Source organism: Amphiura filiformis, chromosome 5 (assembly GCF_039555335.1).
Source record: "Amphiura filiformis chromosome 5, Afil_fr2py, whole genome shotgun sequence".
NCBI lineage: Eukaryota > Metazoa > Echinodermata > Ophiuroidea > Amphilepidida > Amphiuridae > Amphiura > Amphiura filiformis.
In genome coordinates this window covers 25,626,822-25,644,801 of record NC_092632.1, presented here as the reverse complement: position 1 = coordinate 25,644,801, position 17,980 = coordinate 25,626,822, and the positions used below count along the sequence as shown (strand labels likewise).

Below are 17,980 nucleotides of genomic sequence, written 5' to 3'. Positions count from 1 at the left end.
ATAGCATAGATTATAGGTCTACAGGGTCTAGTAATTTTTGATTTGAATGCTGTTTTGCTTTGTTGAGGTTCCATCGTAATAGGCCAAACCAGACCTATTTTGCATTAATGGTTTTCCTGATTAATGCACAATTCAAAGTGAAATCGATTCCTTCAAAAATCTGTGGCAAAAACGCAATAAAATTGAACCCTGGTTTCGCCTGCGGGTTTAGTTTCCGAGATTTTTCGGATTTCGGCGGCCGATCAGTTCCCAAGACCCCCCTTTTGGTCGGTCAATCAGTTCCCAAGACCCCCCTTTTTGACCGGCCGATCAGTTCCCTAGACCCCCTCCTTTTTGGCTGTCCGATCAGTTCCTTAGACCTCAAGTTCGAAACTGGCGGTGGCACACCCCTACCAAAAAAAAATTTGAGTGCCCCCCCCCGGGTGCTGACTCAGTTGCAAAAGAAGAAAAGAGTCAAATAAATAAATAAATAAATAAATATAATTAAAATTAAGTTTTCTGGACTTACGATTTTGCTGGCTTTGGATTATATCACGTTCATGGTACAACATCAGGCCGTCTGAGACCGAGTTTAGTAGGCTGATTGAACCGTGACAAGTGACCGAGTTTTAGTGTCATGTGATATGAAAGTAACAATAACTCACCGTCATGGGTCAACAGTATGTGACATTACAAACTATAGGAAGTTTGAGCAGTACCTATATTACTTTTTCCTATAATGTTTATTATTCATCAATTTTGTAATATTTTCATCAATAAAGCCCAAACTTTTTCCGGGGTAATGGGGGCGGGGCAATGTAAAGCCAGGGACAAAAATGCCTAAAATTGGGCATTTTTTGCCCAAAATAGTGGGCTTTTGTTCTGATTGGTGGAAACGGGGAGATCAGTTTTTTTTTGGGGGGGGAACGCCCTCCCCTTGGCCAACAACTAGGTTAGATACCCTTATCAATCATTTCTTTGGACTATACAGTTTTTAACCATACTGACACTGTGTTTTACGTTAAATTTTCTGTAGACGAATCATCTAGAAAGAGACCATCAGCTGAAGTGAAAAGGCAAGCAAATACCGCTACACCAACACCAGATCCTCTTCTTCAAAGTGGTAAGAAATCTTGATTAATTATCTCACAAAGAAATTCAATAGGATGTTATTGTGACAAATAATGATATAAAATTGGATGGTTTGAACCTAATGCACAAATTTATTGGTCGAGCTATGAATATTGGACGAGACGTAGTCGAGTCCAATATTTTAATACTCATAGCGAGACCAATAAATTTTGCATTGGTGATAATAATGGTAAAAATTGGTCAAGAAGGATGATTTGCGCAAATTGTTTATCTCTGTGATGTGAACTGGACAGTTTGATACGTTGATCCAAGTGCTTATCTGTTTCAATATGGTCAGGATATTAATGTACAATTTTAAACGATAATTGACAACGTATGAGTCCTGAGAAGATCCTGACAGCAGGACAAATTGTAATCCTTTTTGTCGTACATTTACTATTTTCAGCTTTAAGAGTTTATCAACATCACCTTGGAACATCTGACCTGCAGAGACTGATGATGAATAAACCTCCTTCCCAGCCAGTCCAAAGACGTTCAATTGCATCGGTGATGAGGGATAAAAAGCACTGAGGTAAGATATAACTTTTTCATTAAGGGGAAACATTTTATTTCCAAAATGTCAGTTGATTCGGACTTTGAATTTGCGAGTTGCGCATACATGTATTACAGCAGACCATAGGCATGTGTTGCAATTTCGGCTATGGACTGACCGAAATTCAATAGCCCGAAAATCCAAATGAGATGATATCTTTGTCAAACATGATACATCCGAATTGGTAAGAAGGTATCTATTATGGTAAACAAATCGCAGTTTTTGGGGCGCCCTCTACGGAGGCGTCCCACAATATTGGCATGTACTTGTGAGTAGCTTCTAATTTCAGTCTTACTAGATTTACTCCGCAATTGTTGTGCTATTTTGCTAAAATTATGCCCTTGCTCAGAAATAAATCCACAATATGCTTGGATTTTATTTTATTATTGTTTTCTGTTATGCACAGGATAAAATGGTGTGCGTATATTCTTTGTTTAAAAGACAAAATTAATGGATTTGTAAAACACCAAATAAATCGAGACCTTTGACCTTTGTAACCACTTTGACCTTTGTAACCAGTTTACCGCCTCTTAGAACCCGATAGACGGTGACCAACACTTTGGATTACAATAGCCTAATCTGAATGGCATAGTCCAATAAGCTCAAATAAACAATCATAGTGCAAAATTTGACCTAACTTGCAGAGTATGAGTTTTTGTACCCAAAGTTTCAAAGTCAGGCATCTTATCAAGATCAAGATAGTGATAGTGACATAACAATTAACACGCTTATCTTACCAAGGTCTTATCTATCTGCATGGGGTAATTGGAAATTATGGTGTAGCCTATTTGTTTTAAGGATGAAACAACTGGCTCCTTTTGCATGGAAATTAGAACAAATTACTATACAAGCTGTATCAAAAGTTTGGTACCCAGCAGTTTTGATAGTAATTGAAAAGCCTGGTTCTTCCAAATGCAATATCGGGTCCCCCTTAAAATGATAAAATGATCAGACCATAAATCTTTTGTGACTGTTTATGACATTAATCAACAAATTATGCGGATCCTAGATGTGTCGAGGATGTTATGTTTATGAACAAAACGTTACGTTTGTATTTTCAACATTGTTAATCATTGCTACGTGTATGTTAACAAATGAAAGTTCTGTAATTATTTTAATTCTTCAATGCTAAGTTAGTAAGTATTCTTTTGGATATCATCAAATTGTAAATCTCTAGTCAGATTTTCAGTGTGTTAACAACTATGTATCAAAGATGTTACGTTCATGTACAAAACATTAACGTTCTTATCTTGTAAACATTGTATACCCATATAGCTACTTTTGAAGAATGAATGTTCTGTAATTGTCTTTTATCCTTCATCTCTATTAGATTTTCAGTGTATTAGCAAGTAGATGATGTATATGTATCACAGACGTTATGATGTATATGTATCACAGATGTTATACATTCATAAAAACTTTTCTTTTGGTCAACATAGGGGTAGATCCTCTTCTATACTATCCATCATATACCCCCCTGCATAACGAAATTCAACAATATTCAATATCCAAAGCAATATCATCACTACAATATGCCCCAAAATTGAACTCCCCCACCCCACCTAATCGCAAATTGACACGACAGCTTCATTCCAATTCAATTTATTTCATCCAAAACGGTCCTGTGATACACCTTCCCTAATCAAACACATTTGTCTTGCATTTGATCATCTTCTACTCTTCCCTAGAAAAAATCATTATGATACCAAATCCCCGGGACCAAATCTAAACACCATGCCATGGAATTCACCATATCACGTCCAAGCTCACATAATTTGGGCGCCCCATTCCTTTTTTAAAGGAATTTTTATTTAAATATCTGGGGAGATCCGGGGGAGATAAGGCTGTGGATCACGAAGTATCCCTATAAGATTACGAGATCGTGTTGCGAGTCGTTTCATGGGGTGTTATTATGACGAATCAATGCATGTATTTAGGGCCAAAAGTCTGTTTGAGATGTACATTTTTGCAATGCACAAATAGCTTCCATGCATTTGTGGCTACATTAAACATAATAATTTATTGTTAACCTCTTTAACTTGGCCGGCGATTCCAAACGTTACCGAACCGAATGGTCATGATTTCACGAGTGTTTATAGTACAAATGTACATGAAACCTTAACTCATTGCCTCACACAAATACCAGAAACACACATACATGACATTTTATAATAATGTCGAAGCCAATTATCGAATGCTTTTTGCTTCAAATGTTCTTTTCTTTTTGTTTTTCTTTCAGGTCAAGATTTGAAGCACGCGTTTCCGGTCGCCGTCCTATTTGATACACATTTTTGACATTTTTAGGACAACTATTCGACATAATTAAATCGCGAATTTATGATGAGTTGTTAGAATATATAAATATTAATATAAATCTTTCTAAAGATATATAATGACATATGTGTGTGCATTGTTTGTAAAACTTTACAAGTTTATTATACAAAAGTTTACAAAGATCAGTTCTGCTGCTGTTCAGTGTTTTAAAACGGGTAATAAGGTTTTTATCGACTTTGTATAGTAATGATAAATAATGTAAATAAAATTGATTGATTTAATTATTATTTTTGCTTATATTTAAGTAATTTATTCTAGCATAGAAGTACCAACACTAAAAGTAATGTTAATTGTACGTAATTAGTTATGAATATTAGAAAATGACAAAATTAGAAATAATGAGCTACTTAAATTTTTACACTGTACACAATGGTATAGGTATGCATACACTCTTGTTCCGGCAGTTAACAGTCGCAAAGTATAAGAAGAAAAGTTTAAGATTTTTAAACAATTAATGTTCAAAGGCGTGATTTTGCGCTTAATCTGCAAAGTTTAACGTATGTTAAAAGACTGTTAAACTCGAGCGTATAAAGGTGGTTATTTTTTGTTACGTTAAAAGGCGTTAAACTGTGTAATGTTTAGTGGAATCGTACTTTACCTGTTTAACGATACATCTCGCGCCACGGAATTTTAACCAATTATTGTTTAAAATGACAAAAGCAAATGGCGGCCACGAGTGAATGCTGGTCGTGCTGCTTATGGTATCCTGAAACTTCGTTCAAATAGGTAGGTTTGAGTCAATCAGGTTGCATCAAACTCGAGATTCGTTTGATAAGTTATGCATAGACATCATTGAGACATAAAGCATGGATATTGATGCGTTCATTTGCTAGATTTAACAACGTCATTGGGATTGACATTCTAGCGATACTGTACTGTACTGTTCTACGTGCACGGTACATGTATATCACCAATGTGTGTACCGCGATGTTCAGTTTTGGGCATACGCACAAAGCTTACAATGTAGACGAGATGCATTGAAGTATCGGTATGCTGGATACCGTATCGAGTGTGTGAATTTATTAGCGTTGATGTATTGTATTTTAGCATTGTATCGTAATGCATGCGAGAGAAAAGGCTTACTAGATTTTAATTTTTACTCGGATACATTGCCCGGATACATAGCGGGTTGAACTGATAAAAAAAAAAACTTTATGCATGAAATTGTATTTTTGAACGAATCTCACAGTTGACCAAGATCTGATGACTTCAAATCTATCATGAATTATGTTTCAGTATAAAATTTTTAAAAAAAAGAAAGAAAGAAAGTCCCAATCATAATTAAATCCAATACAACCATTGATTAAGCAGTTGTATTTCTTAAACAATCCTTAGATAAAATAGAACATATAAATCATTATCTGTTTAGAGTTATTAAGCAAATATTGATTAAAAGACCTTAAACAACCTAGTTGGTTAAGCACGTAAACTTGAAGCTGGTTAAAGTGCTATATGCATTTATTGGTTAAAGGTTTTAACCAACTATTGATTTGAGCCTTAAACAACAAGAAAATTAAGGGCCCTTAACCAATATTTCGACGAGAGGACCACGTAACTAACACGAGTTTAAGATTGATTAAGATTGTTTAAGACTTTTTTAATTGGCGAAATAAGAGTGTATAGTAGGCCTATAGTTAATGAAAGTTACAATAAATTAAGTTACTTAAAATTCTTACTACTAGTTACGCATATAATGTATAGTTAATAAAAGTTACTATTTAGTTACGGTAGGCCTACTTAAATTTTTAAAACTTGTAAAATGAAGGTGATGTACAAACCGTGCGTTTCACAACTTGAATGCAGCCATCAAATGTAAAAGAGTGAAAAACTCACTCCCCAAAAGAGTGATTCACTTATAAAACCACTCACAAAAGAGTGAAATGTGTTTTTTTAACTTAAAACCACTCCAGAAAGAAAGAGTGAAAACCATTCTAGAAGAGTGAATTTCAACTCGTTCAATGAGTTAAATAGAGTTGTCCTTCATTTAACTCCTTGAAAGAGTTAAAATTCACTCTTTTAGAGTGGTCTTCACTCTTTCTGGAGTGGTTTTAAAGTTATAAAAACACATTTCACTCTTTTTTGAGTGGTTTTAAAAGTGAATCACTCTTTTAGGGAGTGAGTTTTTCAAATGTGTTATAAACGTGTTTTCGGTTTTGGATATGAATACACACTACATCAACATTGTCAAATGTTGTCAAAATGTTATTGTAAAGTATTTTTTGACAAATATTAATTTTTGCAAAATATTTTGTCCGCACCATATAGATAACATTGTGTTGGAATGTTTCGCAGCAAGTTAAGAAGAGAAATTCCGTAATTGACTCATTTTGCAGAAAGTGTAAGAAATTTTATTGTAAAAGTATAGGAACAAAATACAGCTTATACGTAATTATGTAATATTAATACTATATGGCTAGTCTACATTCTAAAACATAAAAAATGGAAAAACTAGGCCTACTATATATTTGGAGAGTCATCATGGGACAAATGGAGTGAGAATTTTCACTCTCAATGACATAGGCCTATGACATAGTAACAGATTGCATACCAGCAAACACAAAATATTCGCAAACTATTAAAAAAAAGTTTGCAGAAAACATTTTAATTTCTGGATATAAAAGGTATTAAAAACGGTTGATAACATTTAAAAACATTTTTAAGTTGTTGAAAAACACATGTTATTTAAAAGTGTTGACAAAATATTGTTTAATACACGTTTGCAAAAAATTATTTTAAAATAACATTTCAACAATTTTTTCCATATAGGCCCTACAAAACGGTTTCATAACCTATATGACCAAACATGATATTAAAACGTTTTGACCTAAACCAAAACAACATTTCAAACGTTTCACAAAGCAATTTTGTGTTTGCTGATGGGTATAATGATTTTTGCCTGGAAGGCCTATTCCAAAACAATTAAAAGTGGTCATATACGTGTGTTAGTTGAAGTAGAGACCTTGCGAAATGAAGTTACTTTAACTTTAACTTTAACGTCTAGAGGATTATGTATTCAAAACCAAAGTGGTTTTGAATACATAATCCTCTATAATCCTCTAGACGTTAAAGTTAAAGTTAAAGTAACTTCATTTCGCAAGGTCTCTAATATATAGGGATGTAATGTCCTAGTATTATTATTGTAAATACATAAGTCGGAAGCTCGGGTACTTTAGTGTGACGCCATACACAATATTCATGAATATTGTGAAGAAGATTTGAGTATTGTTAAAAGTATTTAAAATCGCTGATAATATTAGAATTATTATTTAATACTGTATTAGATTGAGTTTATAATTATAATAAACCATTGAATTTTATTGAAGTGTATGTATCAACCTTGTCTGATCATGTTGTCGATTAAGGTTTGTTTGTTTGTTTATAAGCCAAATGTTAGCTCTTTTTTAAAAGTCAGTTGCTATGATTTTGCAAGCACTGTTTGTTCCTTTGGCAAGAAGAGCATTTGACCATTTGTACCTTCGTGATATACCATCCAATTGTATCTATACCTTTAAATGGGGAAGGTCCCCAGTTTAACAATGCAGTTGGAACTGCGAGGATTCATGTATAGTGGGGGTGTGTGTGGGGGGGGTGTCCCGGTAGTCGGTACCCACCACACCATAGCATTTTGTTCAGAACCGTAAAATACAGAATATCCCAAAATGATAAGTTCCCATCCATGTGACAGTTTCCATTGTATAAAAGGCCATCAACATATTCAATATGATAAAGGTAAAATCATGATAACCGTTTGTTCTCCTTAACTTCCACTACACAAGATCCATCTTTGTTATAAACTTTTTAAAGAAGCGTAGATTGCAAAACATTGTTATTGCAATATCTTTGAAAAGCTTGTATATGTGCCGGTACTAATCATTTTTGAATCAATTCACACGGCCTCTTTCAGCATTGTCAAGTTCTCTAGACATTTGGCATAGAGTCAGTGGTAAACAACAGCAACAAGTCGTCACACAATCTCCGCATATTGATCCCTATATAATGAAAAAGAAGAACAAAACAAGTGACAATTCATAATTTAAAAAAAAATCGTAGTAAACTTGCTTTCATTGAGTTAAGACACAGCTTTATTTTGCACTGAGCTTGTTGTCTTGTTTGCTACTGAATTCTATTTGAACTTGCCTTTAACGTTTTGTAGTTTTCGCTGTTTGATTTATATTTTGTTGTCTTTCCCTGCAGCTTGAAGAAGAGCAGTTTGTCTGCTCGAAACGTTGTTTTTTGTCTGTTTAGTTTTCCTAACACTTCTGTGGGCTCTGGAATTGGCAATTTTGGCCATCGAACTTTTGGCCTGTTTTGTGCCTACATTGGTTGTTGAAATCCTGGGATTTCAGCAACAAATTTTAGCCGAAAACCCAGGATTTCGGCACTCCCGTGATTTCGGCGCAACATAAGGCACGGAAAAGCAATGTGCGACTTGAAAAGCAATGTGCAAACTACAAATTCAGGTTGCCTATGACGCATGTTTGATTGCAAAAATGTTTTTACCTTTATATCGTGTTGAGTACGTAGTTTTGTTCTTAATGCTAGACATCCTCCGGGTAAGCAACATACTAAAGATGGCTCCCCAAGACGCGATGCAACGGAACAGGCTAAACATGGGCAACATATACACCCTAGAATACCTGTAAACAAAAACAATATATACCATATCATATAAGTATGATATGGGTAGGTCTACCAGTCTCTCTTACAGACTGTTTTGCAAAATATTGTCCAAGGTTTTGTTTTTAAAAAAAGTGGGTTTTAGAGGATATTGATGATCAAATTGACTTGCAACAATATGGTAATATCGAAGGTGTCTCGACATGACCTCACTACCTGAGTTTACTATAAAGTAGCTGACAAAGCCAGCAACATGAGTACGATGGTTCTTACTTCTTATACGGACTGAGTGACATGGTCAGTCACACATTATTGATAGTCAAAAATATTAATATGGGAGTCCGGGGAACCATCGTTCCATGGTTGTGTGACTTTATCAGAAGTAGGCAATAACTTGCATGGTATAATCAAGAACTTTCTGATTACAAATTCTTGAAACTGGGCTTACTCAGTGCCCGGCTCAGTGCACAAAAATTGTTTCCATAGACTTTCAAGTCATCATTAATGATGCTGTCAGTAATGATGTTGAAAATGTTTTGTGTTTGCTGGGTTCCCAGTCTATTGAGAGGCAGGACAATGTGCGCAAACGAGCGATCAGAAAGCACAAGTGTCGATAAATCGGCTATCACTGATGCAGAAGAACGATCCTAATTATTGTAGACTGGGAAGAGGATAAGAGGCAATGAGGCATATAGATATAAACTTTAGATAAAGGAAGTGATAAGAGATCAGAAAGTAAGATACCATGAACAGTCGGACTAGAAGCAATACAATTGCAGTCATGTTTTTGAAACGAACTGGCAAAAGCGTTGCAGAACCAGCTTCATCGGTAAAACAGAAGACATTCACAACAACAAGACCCTGGTAGACTTCGAAACGTCCACAGTGACTGTTTGCTAGAAATAAGAATAATATGTTATTTAATATAGACCTACTTACAAGATTGTTTATCATCCCCAATCGTGAAGTAAGGAGTAGACCATTGTCGAGTTACCTGTACAAGCAATTACCAAAGATGAGAATATTAATACATTAATCATAAATTATGGCAGGAAAAGATACACGTATTTCTTTTAATAAATTATATAAAGGAACTATTTATTTAACCTTGTTCAGTTTATGCAATCAAGTCAAAATTATAAGATGCACAATGATCATGTAAATAACGCTCGTATTATCATTGTAACTATCAGCTTCTCACTCCCGAACTTTCATGTTATAGCCATAATGTCGATCTTTTAAAATTATTTTCACATGTCCGTAGGCAGGTCCATCCTAACACTTAGACGTTTTCCCAGTCAATCTGGTGCCCTTTGCTCCTGTCGATATGTTCCTTGATCGCTGACTTGTGACTTGGAAGTGGCCGCTTTGAATTTGTGTTCTGTTAGCCTCTTTTCGAGATTGCGTCCAAATTCACCAAAGTTTACAGTCTTTGCAAGGGATGCTGTACACAACACCAGATTGCTTTTCTTGTTCAGTTTTGTCCTTTGGGGAGACAAGAGATCTGCGTAGGATATTCTGATGTTTGAAAGCTATGCTAACACCTGCAGAGTTAATGCGCAACCGTTCATATCCTAGAGGCCTTCCACGTAAGGCAATGTGATAAAAATGCCCTTCTTGCTGATGTGTGTCCTTATTTTGTTCTTTTTGTTTAGTTCGAGCCCTGAATGTCCAGTCTTGATAGCCGCTCTCGTGTAAAACATCCTTCATATGTTTGATCTCATTTGATCTGTCATCAGGATTAGTAACAATTGTCTCCGCTCTGTAAAAGTGTTCCCACGACACTCAGTTTGTGTTCCAACGGATATGGTGCGAGCTAAAGTTCAAAATATACTGATCCGTGTGAGTAGGCCTAGGCTTGCGGTATACTTGGACTTCCGAGAGATTAGCCGGCGTTATATATCGAGTATAGGGAGTTGCCCGTTTCCCTCTTCCTCGCGCGTGAATTTGATATTAGGGTCCTGACTGTTCATCATTGTTCATGCGCCGATTCAATTACGCAAAAGCTATATATCATCCACATAACGATACCATGTACTGTGGGTGAGGAGCAGACGCTAGAGCAATGCGTTCAAAGTGTTACATATGTAAGCATTCGCTGCCAACGGGCTATATGGGCTGCCCATCGCACACCCATCTTCTTTTGCTGGTAATTTTGGCCCCTAAACACAAAGTATGTTGTATTAAGACAGAAACTTAATAATTGGATGATGTATTAATAATCGGATGGTAGTGTTGATCATATCATCCAATTATTAAGCTTCTGTCTTTTTTAGAGCTGTCCTTCTTGTTTTTCTTACCATTCGTGGTCCGTTCATTGAAATCGGTTGTTGTGTTACGGGTTCCGATGCAACTCGAGCCTCAAGATTATATCTGCCACATACTGAAATATAAAACAACATATTGTTATTTTGTCATAATATTATGTACAGATTTAAATGTGACTGTGAGTCTAGGTGTGGCTGCATGATTTTGTGTAACCAATATTTCGGCCACTGAATGAAAGAGAATTTGGATTGCACCAAAAGTGCACATCTTTCCCAAAAAGGGGATTTATGATAATATGCATGATATTGGTCTTTTAACATGCTGAAATCTGGTTTATGAACTACTGACGTCTGTCAATGTATAGGCCATATGCATAGTGGAACAGAGTGGAAACTGTTAAAGAAAGGAGTGCTCGGTGCAAGTAACACCGTTTTGGAGATCGATTGTTACCTGTGTAAGAATTTTGTACGCAAAGGATAGCTAAGCCCCTAGTCAGGGCCGAATTTGCCTTTGGGGCCCTGGGCCAGGTTAAAAGTAAGAGGCCGTGAGGAAGGCATATGCACTCAACTGGTGCAAGCTTTGGTTTCCGTATATAAGATCGACACTGGTGGCGGCGGAAGCATTAAAATTGAGGGAGGGGTCATATTTTGTTCCAATTTTACTAAAAAGATAATATCACTATCACTAACTGTTTTAGCTCAAAATGAAGTTAAATTTTGCTATTTGAAACCCAGTGCGCGCGAAGCGTGCAACATTTTACACAGTTACCCTATTTTGGCCCAAAACACGAGCTATAACGGAAGATGCACATGGCAATTTGGGGGCCCTGGGCCCGGGACCATTTGGCCCAATGATAAATCCGGACCTGCGCTGCTAGTTGGATATTCTGGACTTATATAATACGGAACCATCAGCAACAACATGGTTATAAAATGTGATTTGGTTCAAATTTTGAGTTGTCAGTGATTCGGTATTAATGTGATTTACATGTAAAAGCATTGGCCAATCGTATCGTACTTACTTTAAATAAACAATTCATTTGTTTTAAATTTTATACCAGTTTGTAAAAGCTTGTTAATTGTGTATCTTATGCGTGAACTTTGAAGAGGTAATAATTATTTTAAGCCTTCAGTCTTTCTAGATCGTAACAATATACACGCCTATTATATTATACATGTTTACAGCTATATGGACATCCTATAGTTTAGAATATTAGGTCTCAGTAAAGAAAATATTTAATTACATCATGTCTGAACAATCATATCCAAAATAGGAATTAGAAGTTACAACTTGTTATATGACCTTTTCAATTTTCTGTGACTCATTATGCGTTCAATGTTAATCACGCAGCTTAGTGAATAATTCGAACTTAAAATCGTTTGTAGTGGCTTTGACACTAGTACATGTGTAGTCACGAAAAAAAAGACAAAATATTATTAAACTTTTTGCCACAATAAAAGTGTACCACTGTTAACATATGATGCAGTTTTTAACCATTAAAAAAGAATCATATTTGCCGCACATAATATACGGCTACTATTTCTGAAGTCTCAAAATCTGAGCGATTAGCCTTTGAAAAAAATCCCTAAAAAGTGGAGGAAAAGAAAAGAAAAGAAAAAGCGCAGTGATTTATAGTGCGCTACGCACAGGCACAGCGCCTATTCCACAAGCCTCAGCACACTTTACAGGTTGTCGCTGACCACTATACGGCTCACATCATTCCATAAACCATTAAACAACAACACTGGGACTTGCAGCTAAGAAGCGCACACCCTAGACATTCCACAATAGACCATCGCAGCCCGGATCAGCTCCTCAAGCTTCGTACGGGTTATCAACGAGACAATTTGAGCAGCAAGTTCCTTGTCCCGGGGAATTCCAAGCTACCTCATTTTTTTTTACATGAGAGCGAATAACCACCGCCGGGGTTCGAGCCCACAACCTCTCGCACCCGTAGTCAAACGCCTCAATAGTTTTGGCCAGAGCTGTTGTCGCCAAATGCTCTGTCATTGCTTTTAAATTTGGAAGATCCTGTCGAATACACCCGATTCAAAATAGGCTCGCGTCATGTTCAGCATCATAGGGCATAGGGTTCATAAGCAAGAGTTTAATACAAGTAAAGTTTGGATTGCATTTAATATAGGCATATACTGACTCCCATCATCAGTGCAAAATGAAGGTATTATTAGGTGACCAAAGTAACGAAATAAGGTATTTTATTAACACTAATTCCTACCACGAACGTCTTCCGGATTTTAATAAGTTAATCGTTGGTAATATTATGGTCAATTCATATAGTGTCCCATTTAGTAATTTTGAATCATTAGTTGCCATGGTTTCACTTATAATTCTTGTATACAGACATAGAAAAATTTGTTGAGTGACAAGTGCGATGGGGTTTGATGAAAGCGCAGGAAATTTAACGTAATACTCCATTTCCGATCGTATTATTGTACGTGCTTCTGAGCATCAACCGTTTTAGACGAACTTCAGCTTTCTGAATACCATAGTCTACTGGTATAGGCTACGCGAATTAATTAGCGTAATTATTTAGGTGATCAATTTATTAGGCCTATACGATACGAGGCCTATTATAGTAAACATCTCAAAAAAGTAACTAACCCCCCTTAAGGGATGGGGTATAAGAATTGGGACAGTATTTTTTGTGGGAGATGAGAGTACACCAGAGATATCGAATTGCATTCTGAATACGAAGAATGTCCTTCTGCCTTCTGATATCAAATAATTTTGATTTTTTGAAATTTGCAATATAGGCCTACATTTTATGGTAAATAATCAAATTGAAGATATGGTCGATTATGGATTTTTTTCCCAAAAACACCAAAAAAAAATAGGTCTTTTGGGAAAATTTTTTCAATTGATCGTCGGCTTTTCCTCCCAGCTACATACGCTTTAAGTACATATCATTAGATTTTTAAAGTTTACTTCGAGGACTGTTATATATCAAAATGTGAAAAATATCAAATTATAATAATTTGTCATAAAATTTGTATTATATCGCGAATTTCAAAAAATGAAAATTATTTGATATCAAAAGGACTTTCTTCGTATTCAGAGTGCAGTTCGATATGTCTGATGTGCTCTCATGTCCCACAAAAAATACTATCGAAACTCTCATTCCACATCCCTTAAATAATGGCCATTATGCAAAAAGGGGCTATTGTAGGCTACATGTATTACAAATCTGTAAAATGCGTTGGAAGAAGAATTTATTTCTGCGCATTTTGACACCTCATTTAATACGATCGCCAAGAAAACGATAAAATACCGGTCAATTTAAGGGATCTAGAATGAGCGTTTATTGCGTTTCGACAGTATTTTTTGTGGGACATGAGAGCACATCAGACCTATCGAATTGCATTCTGAATACGAAGCATGTCTTTCTGATATCAAATAATTTTCATTTTTAAAATCACAATATAATACACATTTTATGACAAATTATAAAAATTTGATATTTTTCAAATTTTTGATATATAACAGTCCTCGAAGTAAATTATATAAATCTAATGATATATTCTTAAAGCGTATGTTGCTGTGAGGAAAAGCCGACGGTCAATTGAAAATTTTGACCTTTCATATTGAAGATATGGATTTTTTTCCCCAAAAGACCTAATTTTTTTTGGTGTTTTTGGAAAAAAATCCATATATTCAATACGAAAGGTCAAAATTTTCAATTGATCGTCGGCTTTTTATCCCACCTACATACACTTTAAGTATAAATCATCAGATTTATAAAGTTTACTTCAGGTACTGTTAAATATCAAAAATATCAATTTTTAATGATTTGCCATAAAATGTGTATTAAATTGCGAATTTCAAAAATCAAAATTATTTGATATCAGAAGGACATTCTTCGTATTCAGAATGCAATTCGATATGTCTGATGTGCTCTAATGTCCCAAAATAAATACTGTCCAAACGTTCATACCCCAGCCCTTAATGAAGTGAGGTCCAGATTTGAAAGTTGCACTTACATACAAACACTCCGATATCATTACACAGATTTCCTTCCATTATACTGAATACAAAGTCAATACAATTTACTGGAACTTTCAAATCTGAGCTTGGGTTATATTGATTTAAATGTACGCTGTGACGTCAATATTTAGTCAATTGCTACAAATGAGGTGTGCAGAAATAAATTCTACTTCCAACGCATTTTACAGATTTGTAATACAATCTCCCGTTTTTGAATAATGGTCATTATTTGAGGGGGGTTAGTTACTTTTTTGAGATGTTTATGTTAATAACCGATGATTCAACTATTACGCTATACCTATAATAATATTTGCTTTGCGAAGTATTACCAATATCACTTGCATATGGCCATAACTTAAAGGAGGAATTCGTGATCCTAGCATCCTCTTTTTATGACATTTTCAGTAGATATCCACGAAAAAGCTTATTTCCAAAATTTCAGTTGATTCCGATTTTGCGTTTCCGAGTTAAAAAAAAAAGGAAGGTTTTATTTCAAACTTTAATGGTGACCCGCAGGTCAAATTGCTAGAATCGTAGGCCTACATTAAACACAACTAAACAAACACAATGCAATTTGCAGGCAATATTCAGCGCCAATATTGCAACATTGAAACAAACAACTATACAAACATCCAATCCAATCCCACCCCTTCCCCCAGTAGGCAATGAGGATAAAGTACCTTGCCCAAGGACACAACACGTTGGCACGAGCGGGGCTCGAACTCGCAACCTATGGATTATGAGTCGGGAGCCTTCGGCCACACGTGCTACTCAAATTATATGGAAGTACTGAGCTGAAGTGAAGCTGCACAATATAGGAGATTTGTCCATTTTCATCATGTTTATGATTTCACAGTTACAAACAGAGATCAGAACTTGACTCTATAAGATCAGTGGTCTCAAAGAGATGACTGCAAAACTTACCACCGAAACACATGATGCTTGAGTTCTTCTTCTTCACCTGCAGAATCGGGGCAACAATCGCTGCTGCCTACCACTGCCTACTGCACTATCTGACTATTGCTAAAGTTCTGCTGATAAAGTTTGCAAAGTTTGGCAAACAAACTTATACTACTCCGATTTGAGCTTATGGCACGTGTAGAAAATAGGTTGCTTGAACTGTGCATGAATATGTATATTCGTATTCCATATCAAAATGGACATTTTGAAAGGCTGTTCATTTATAGAACTGTAACTGGTTCTGCGACGCGGTGGATACGTTTAGTATACAATATACGCTGTCACTGGTACATTTCTAGCTATTTCTCACAATCAGTTCTTAACCATGTTAACAGCTTGTTTAGTAATCCAAGTTTGAACATGATGAAGGAAGAAACAGCAATAGGTCCTACTCTGTGTCATAAATATTGCCATACTACGCCTGTCAAAATATGACAGAAATCATCAGCTTTGTACACGTAAGTGATTATTTCCCGCCCAGTCAGGCAGCTATTATATGAATATCTGAATTTTTTTTAGAAAAAACGGTATTCTACAATAAAATCACACTACGTAAATTGAAGCGTCATTCCAAATAAATGTCTGGAGGCCAAGTTCGTCACATCATGAAGTACAATTGACCTTTCTCAAGACCAAAATAATATGAGTTCAGATCAAATAAAAGTCAATATAAACAGAGCCCAAAGTTCCCGGAAGCGTAACAAGAAGAGGTTCAATGCACCATCCAATAAGAGTCCATTTCTGCAACTTCCAGACGACACAAGTTGACAAAATCTGTCACAATAACTGGTCATAAATGACACCGGGAAATCCGGGACTGCAGCCTTACTCTTATATGTTTTTACTTCAAGATTAATTTTCATATTAACGTTTGAACAAAGAAGACAGACATAAAATAGTTGAAACGTCGGGAACCTAACAGCAAACAAAAAATAGGGGTTAGTGGGTTTATGTCACGTTTGGTTGGATGCGATACAAAAAGGGAAATGTGTGGACATTGTGATGACAAGTTAACGACGCGTTATCATTCCGCTCTAAATATTGCCAATCTGTGTCACCACTTGCAAGGGCTGCTCAAAGTATAGGCCTACCTTGTTTTAAATATGTAGGGTACAACCAGGGAAGATGGTATGACCAAGTACTTTACAGAAAATGGATGGAAGAGTGGGCAACAACAGACGCAAATCCAGGTTTTCGAAAGGGCCCGGCCGTTTAAAAACAATTCGTTTGCTCAAATTGGTCGACCCATAGTTTTCATGCTCAGTGGCCATTCTCGACGCTGGACAATATTGCGATTTAGGTCAAATCGCCCATTTTCTCCGTGTAAATTATGAAAAGGTTTATACACGGGGCTATGCACACTTACGGCCCCCTGGATCCGTCCCTGGGCATCGCTTAACTTTACAACAGCCCTATGTGAAGACTTTTAAATGTGAAAATTGCTTTGTACATCGCGACAGAATGATGTTAAATAATTTACACATTGCTCTTGAAGTTCAGATAGGTCTTGTGGTTCCTCTGAGAATGCCAAAAAGTGACAAAATGAGTGTCTTACTCTCTTAAACTGGCCGATTGAAATATGTCAATCTTTTAGCGATTAATGATAGGAATCAATCTAAATAGATTGAAAAATAGATTGAAATGCTTTTTGTTTTCACTCTCTTTGATCACTATGTATAGCATATTCAACCCATCGTTGGATATTTTTCCAACAAATCCAGGCTACCGGTCAATCATCTGCCAGTCATGCATAGCGTGATATACATGATCGCCCGGTAGCCTGGATTTGTTTGAAAAATGTCCAACGATGGGTTGAATATGCTATAATCAAGTGTTACTCCTACTCCTAATGTACTGCCAACTGTTTTAGAGTGAACATTTTCAATCTTTTTTTCAACTGGAAAGGACTTGTCCCTAATTTGGGACGGCAAAAGATTGAAAAAACAATGAAAATGATCCTTTCTACTGAAAATTCAATCGAAAAAGATTTGCTCCTAACTTTAATCGCTAAAAGATTGTAAAAGGTTGAGAATCACTCCTTTTGATTGAAAAAAGTTTGAAAAATTCAAATCAAGTCAAGTCAAAAAAGATTTGTCCCTAATTCTTTTTGATTGAATATTCAATCGGGCAATTTAA

General features: G+C 35.9%; 2 protein-coding genes and 1 long non-coding RNA gene across 5 annotated transcripts in view; 1 reads left to right on the top strand and 2 right to left on the bottom strand.

Annotated features, from left to right (window-relative positions):
- The window catches only part of LOC140152863 (uncharacterized), a 40,478-nt gene extending 39,889 nt beyond the window's left edge, over positions 1-589 (bottom strand). For 2 of the 3 annotated variants that reach the window (XM_072175388.1, XM_072175390.1), the window contains exon 1: positions 509-589. The gene's annotated coding sequence lies outside the window, so the exon portion shown is untranslated. The remainder of the gene's footprint in view (positions 1-508) is intronic. The other variant, XM_072175389.1, reaches the window with a different exon arrangement.
- Positions 590-993: 404 nt separating this feature from the next.
- LOC140151834 (uncharacterized) lies at positions 994-4,191 on the top strand. The gene is made up of 3 exons (XR_011858975.1): positions 994-1,102; positions 1,517-1,642; positions 3,903-4,191. It is a non-coding gene; the product is annotated as an uncharacterized lncRNA (long non-coding RNA).
- A 3,379-nt stretch (positions 4,192-7,570) lies between these two features.
- LOC140152862 (placenta-specific gene 8 protein-like) lies at positions 7,571-16,967 on the bottom strand. Its single transcript, XM_072175386.1, has 5 exons — positions 15,809-16,967; positions 10,915-10,997; positions 9,554-9,608; positions 8,498-8,634; positions 7,571-7,986 (listed from the first exon to the last, which is right to left on the bottom strand). The coding sequence occupies exons 1-5, from the start codon at positions 15,819-15,821 to the stop codon at positions 7,879-7,881; spliced, it is 396 nt and encodes a 131-aa protein (XP_072031487.1). The 5' UTR covers positions 15,822-16,967; the 3' UTR covers positions 7,571-7,878.
- Positions 16,968-17,980: the final 1,013 nt, after the last annotated feature.

Bases quoted from the DNA above. Each gene is read 5' to 3' on its own strand.
- LOC140152862 (XM_072175386.1), bottom strand. The intron at 9,609-10,914 runs GTAAGAAAAACA...TTGCTTGTACAG, and splicing joins CAATGAACGGACCACGAATG to GTAACTCGACAATGGTCTAC. The intron at 8,635-9,553 runs GTAAGTAGGTCT...TTTTGTTTACAG, and splicing joins TGGGGATGATAAACAATCTT to GTATTCTAGGGTGTATATGT.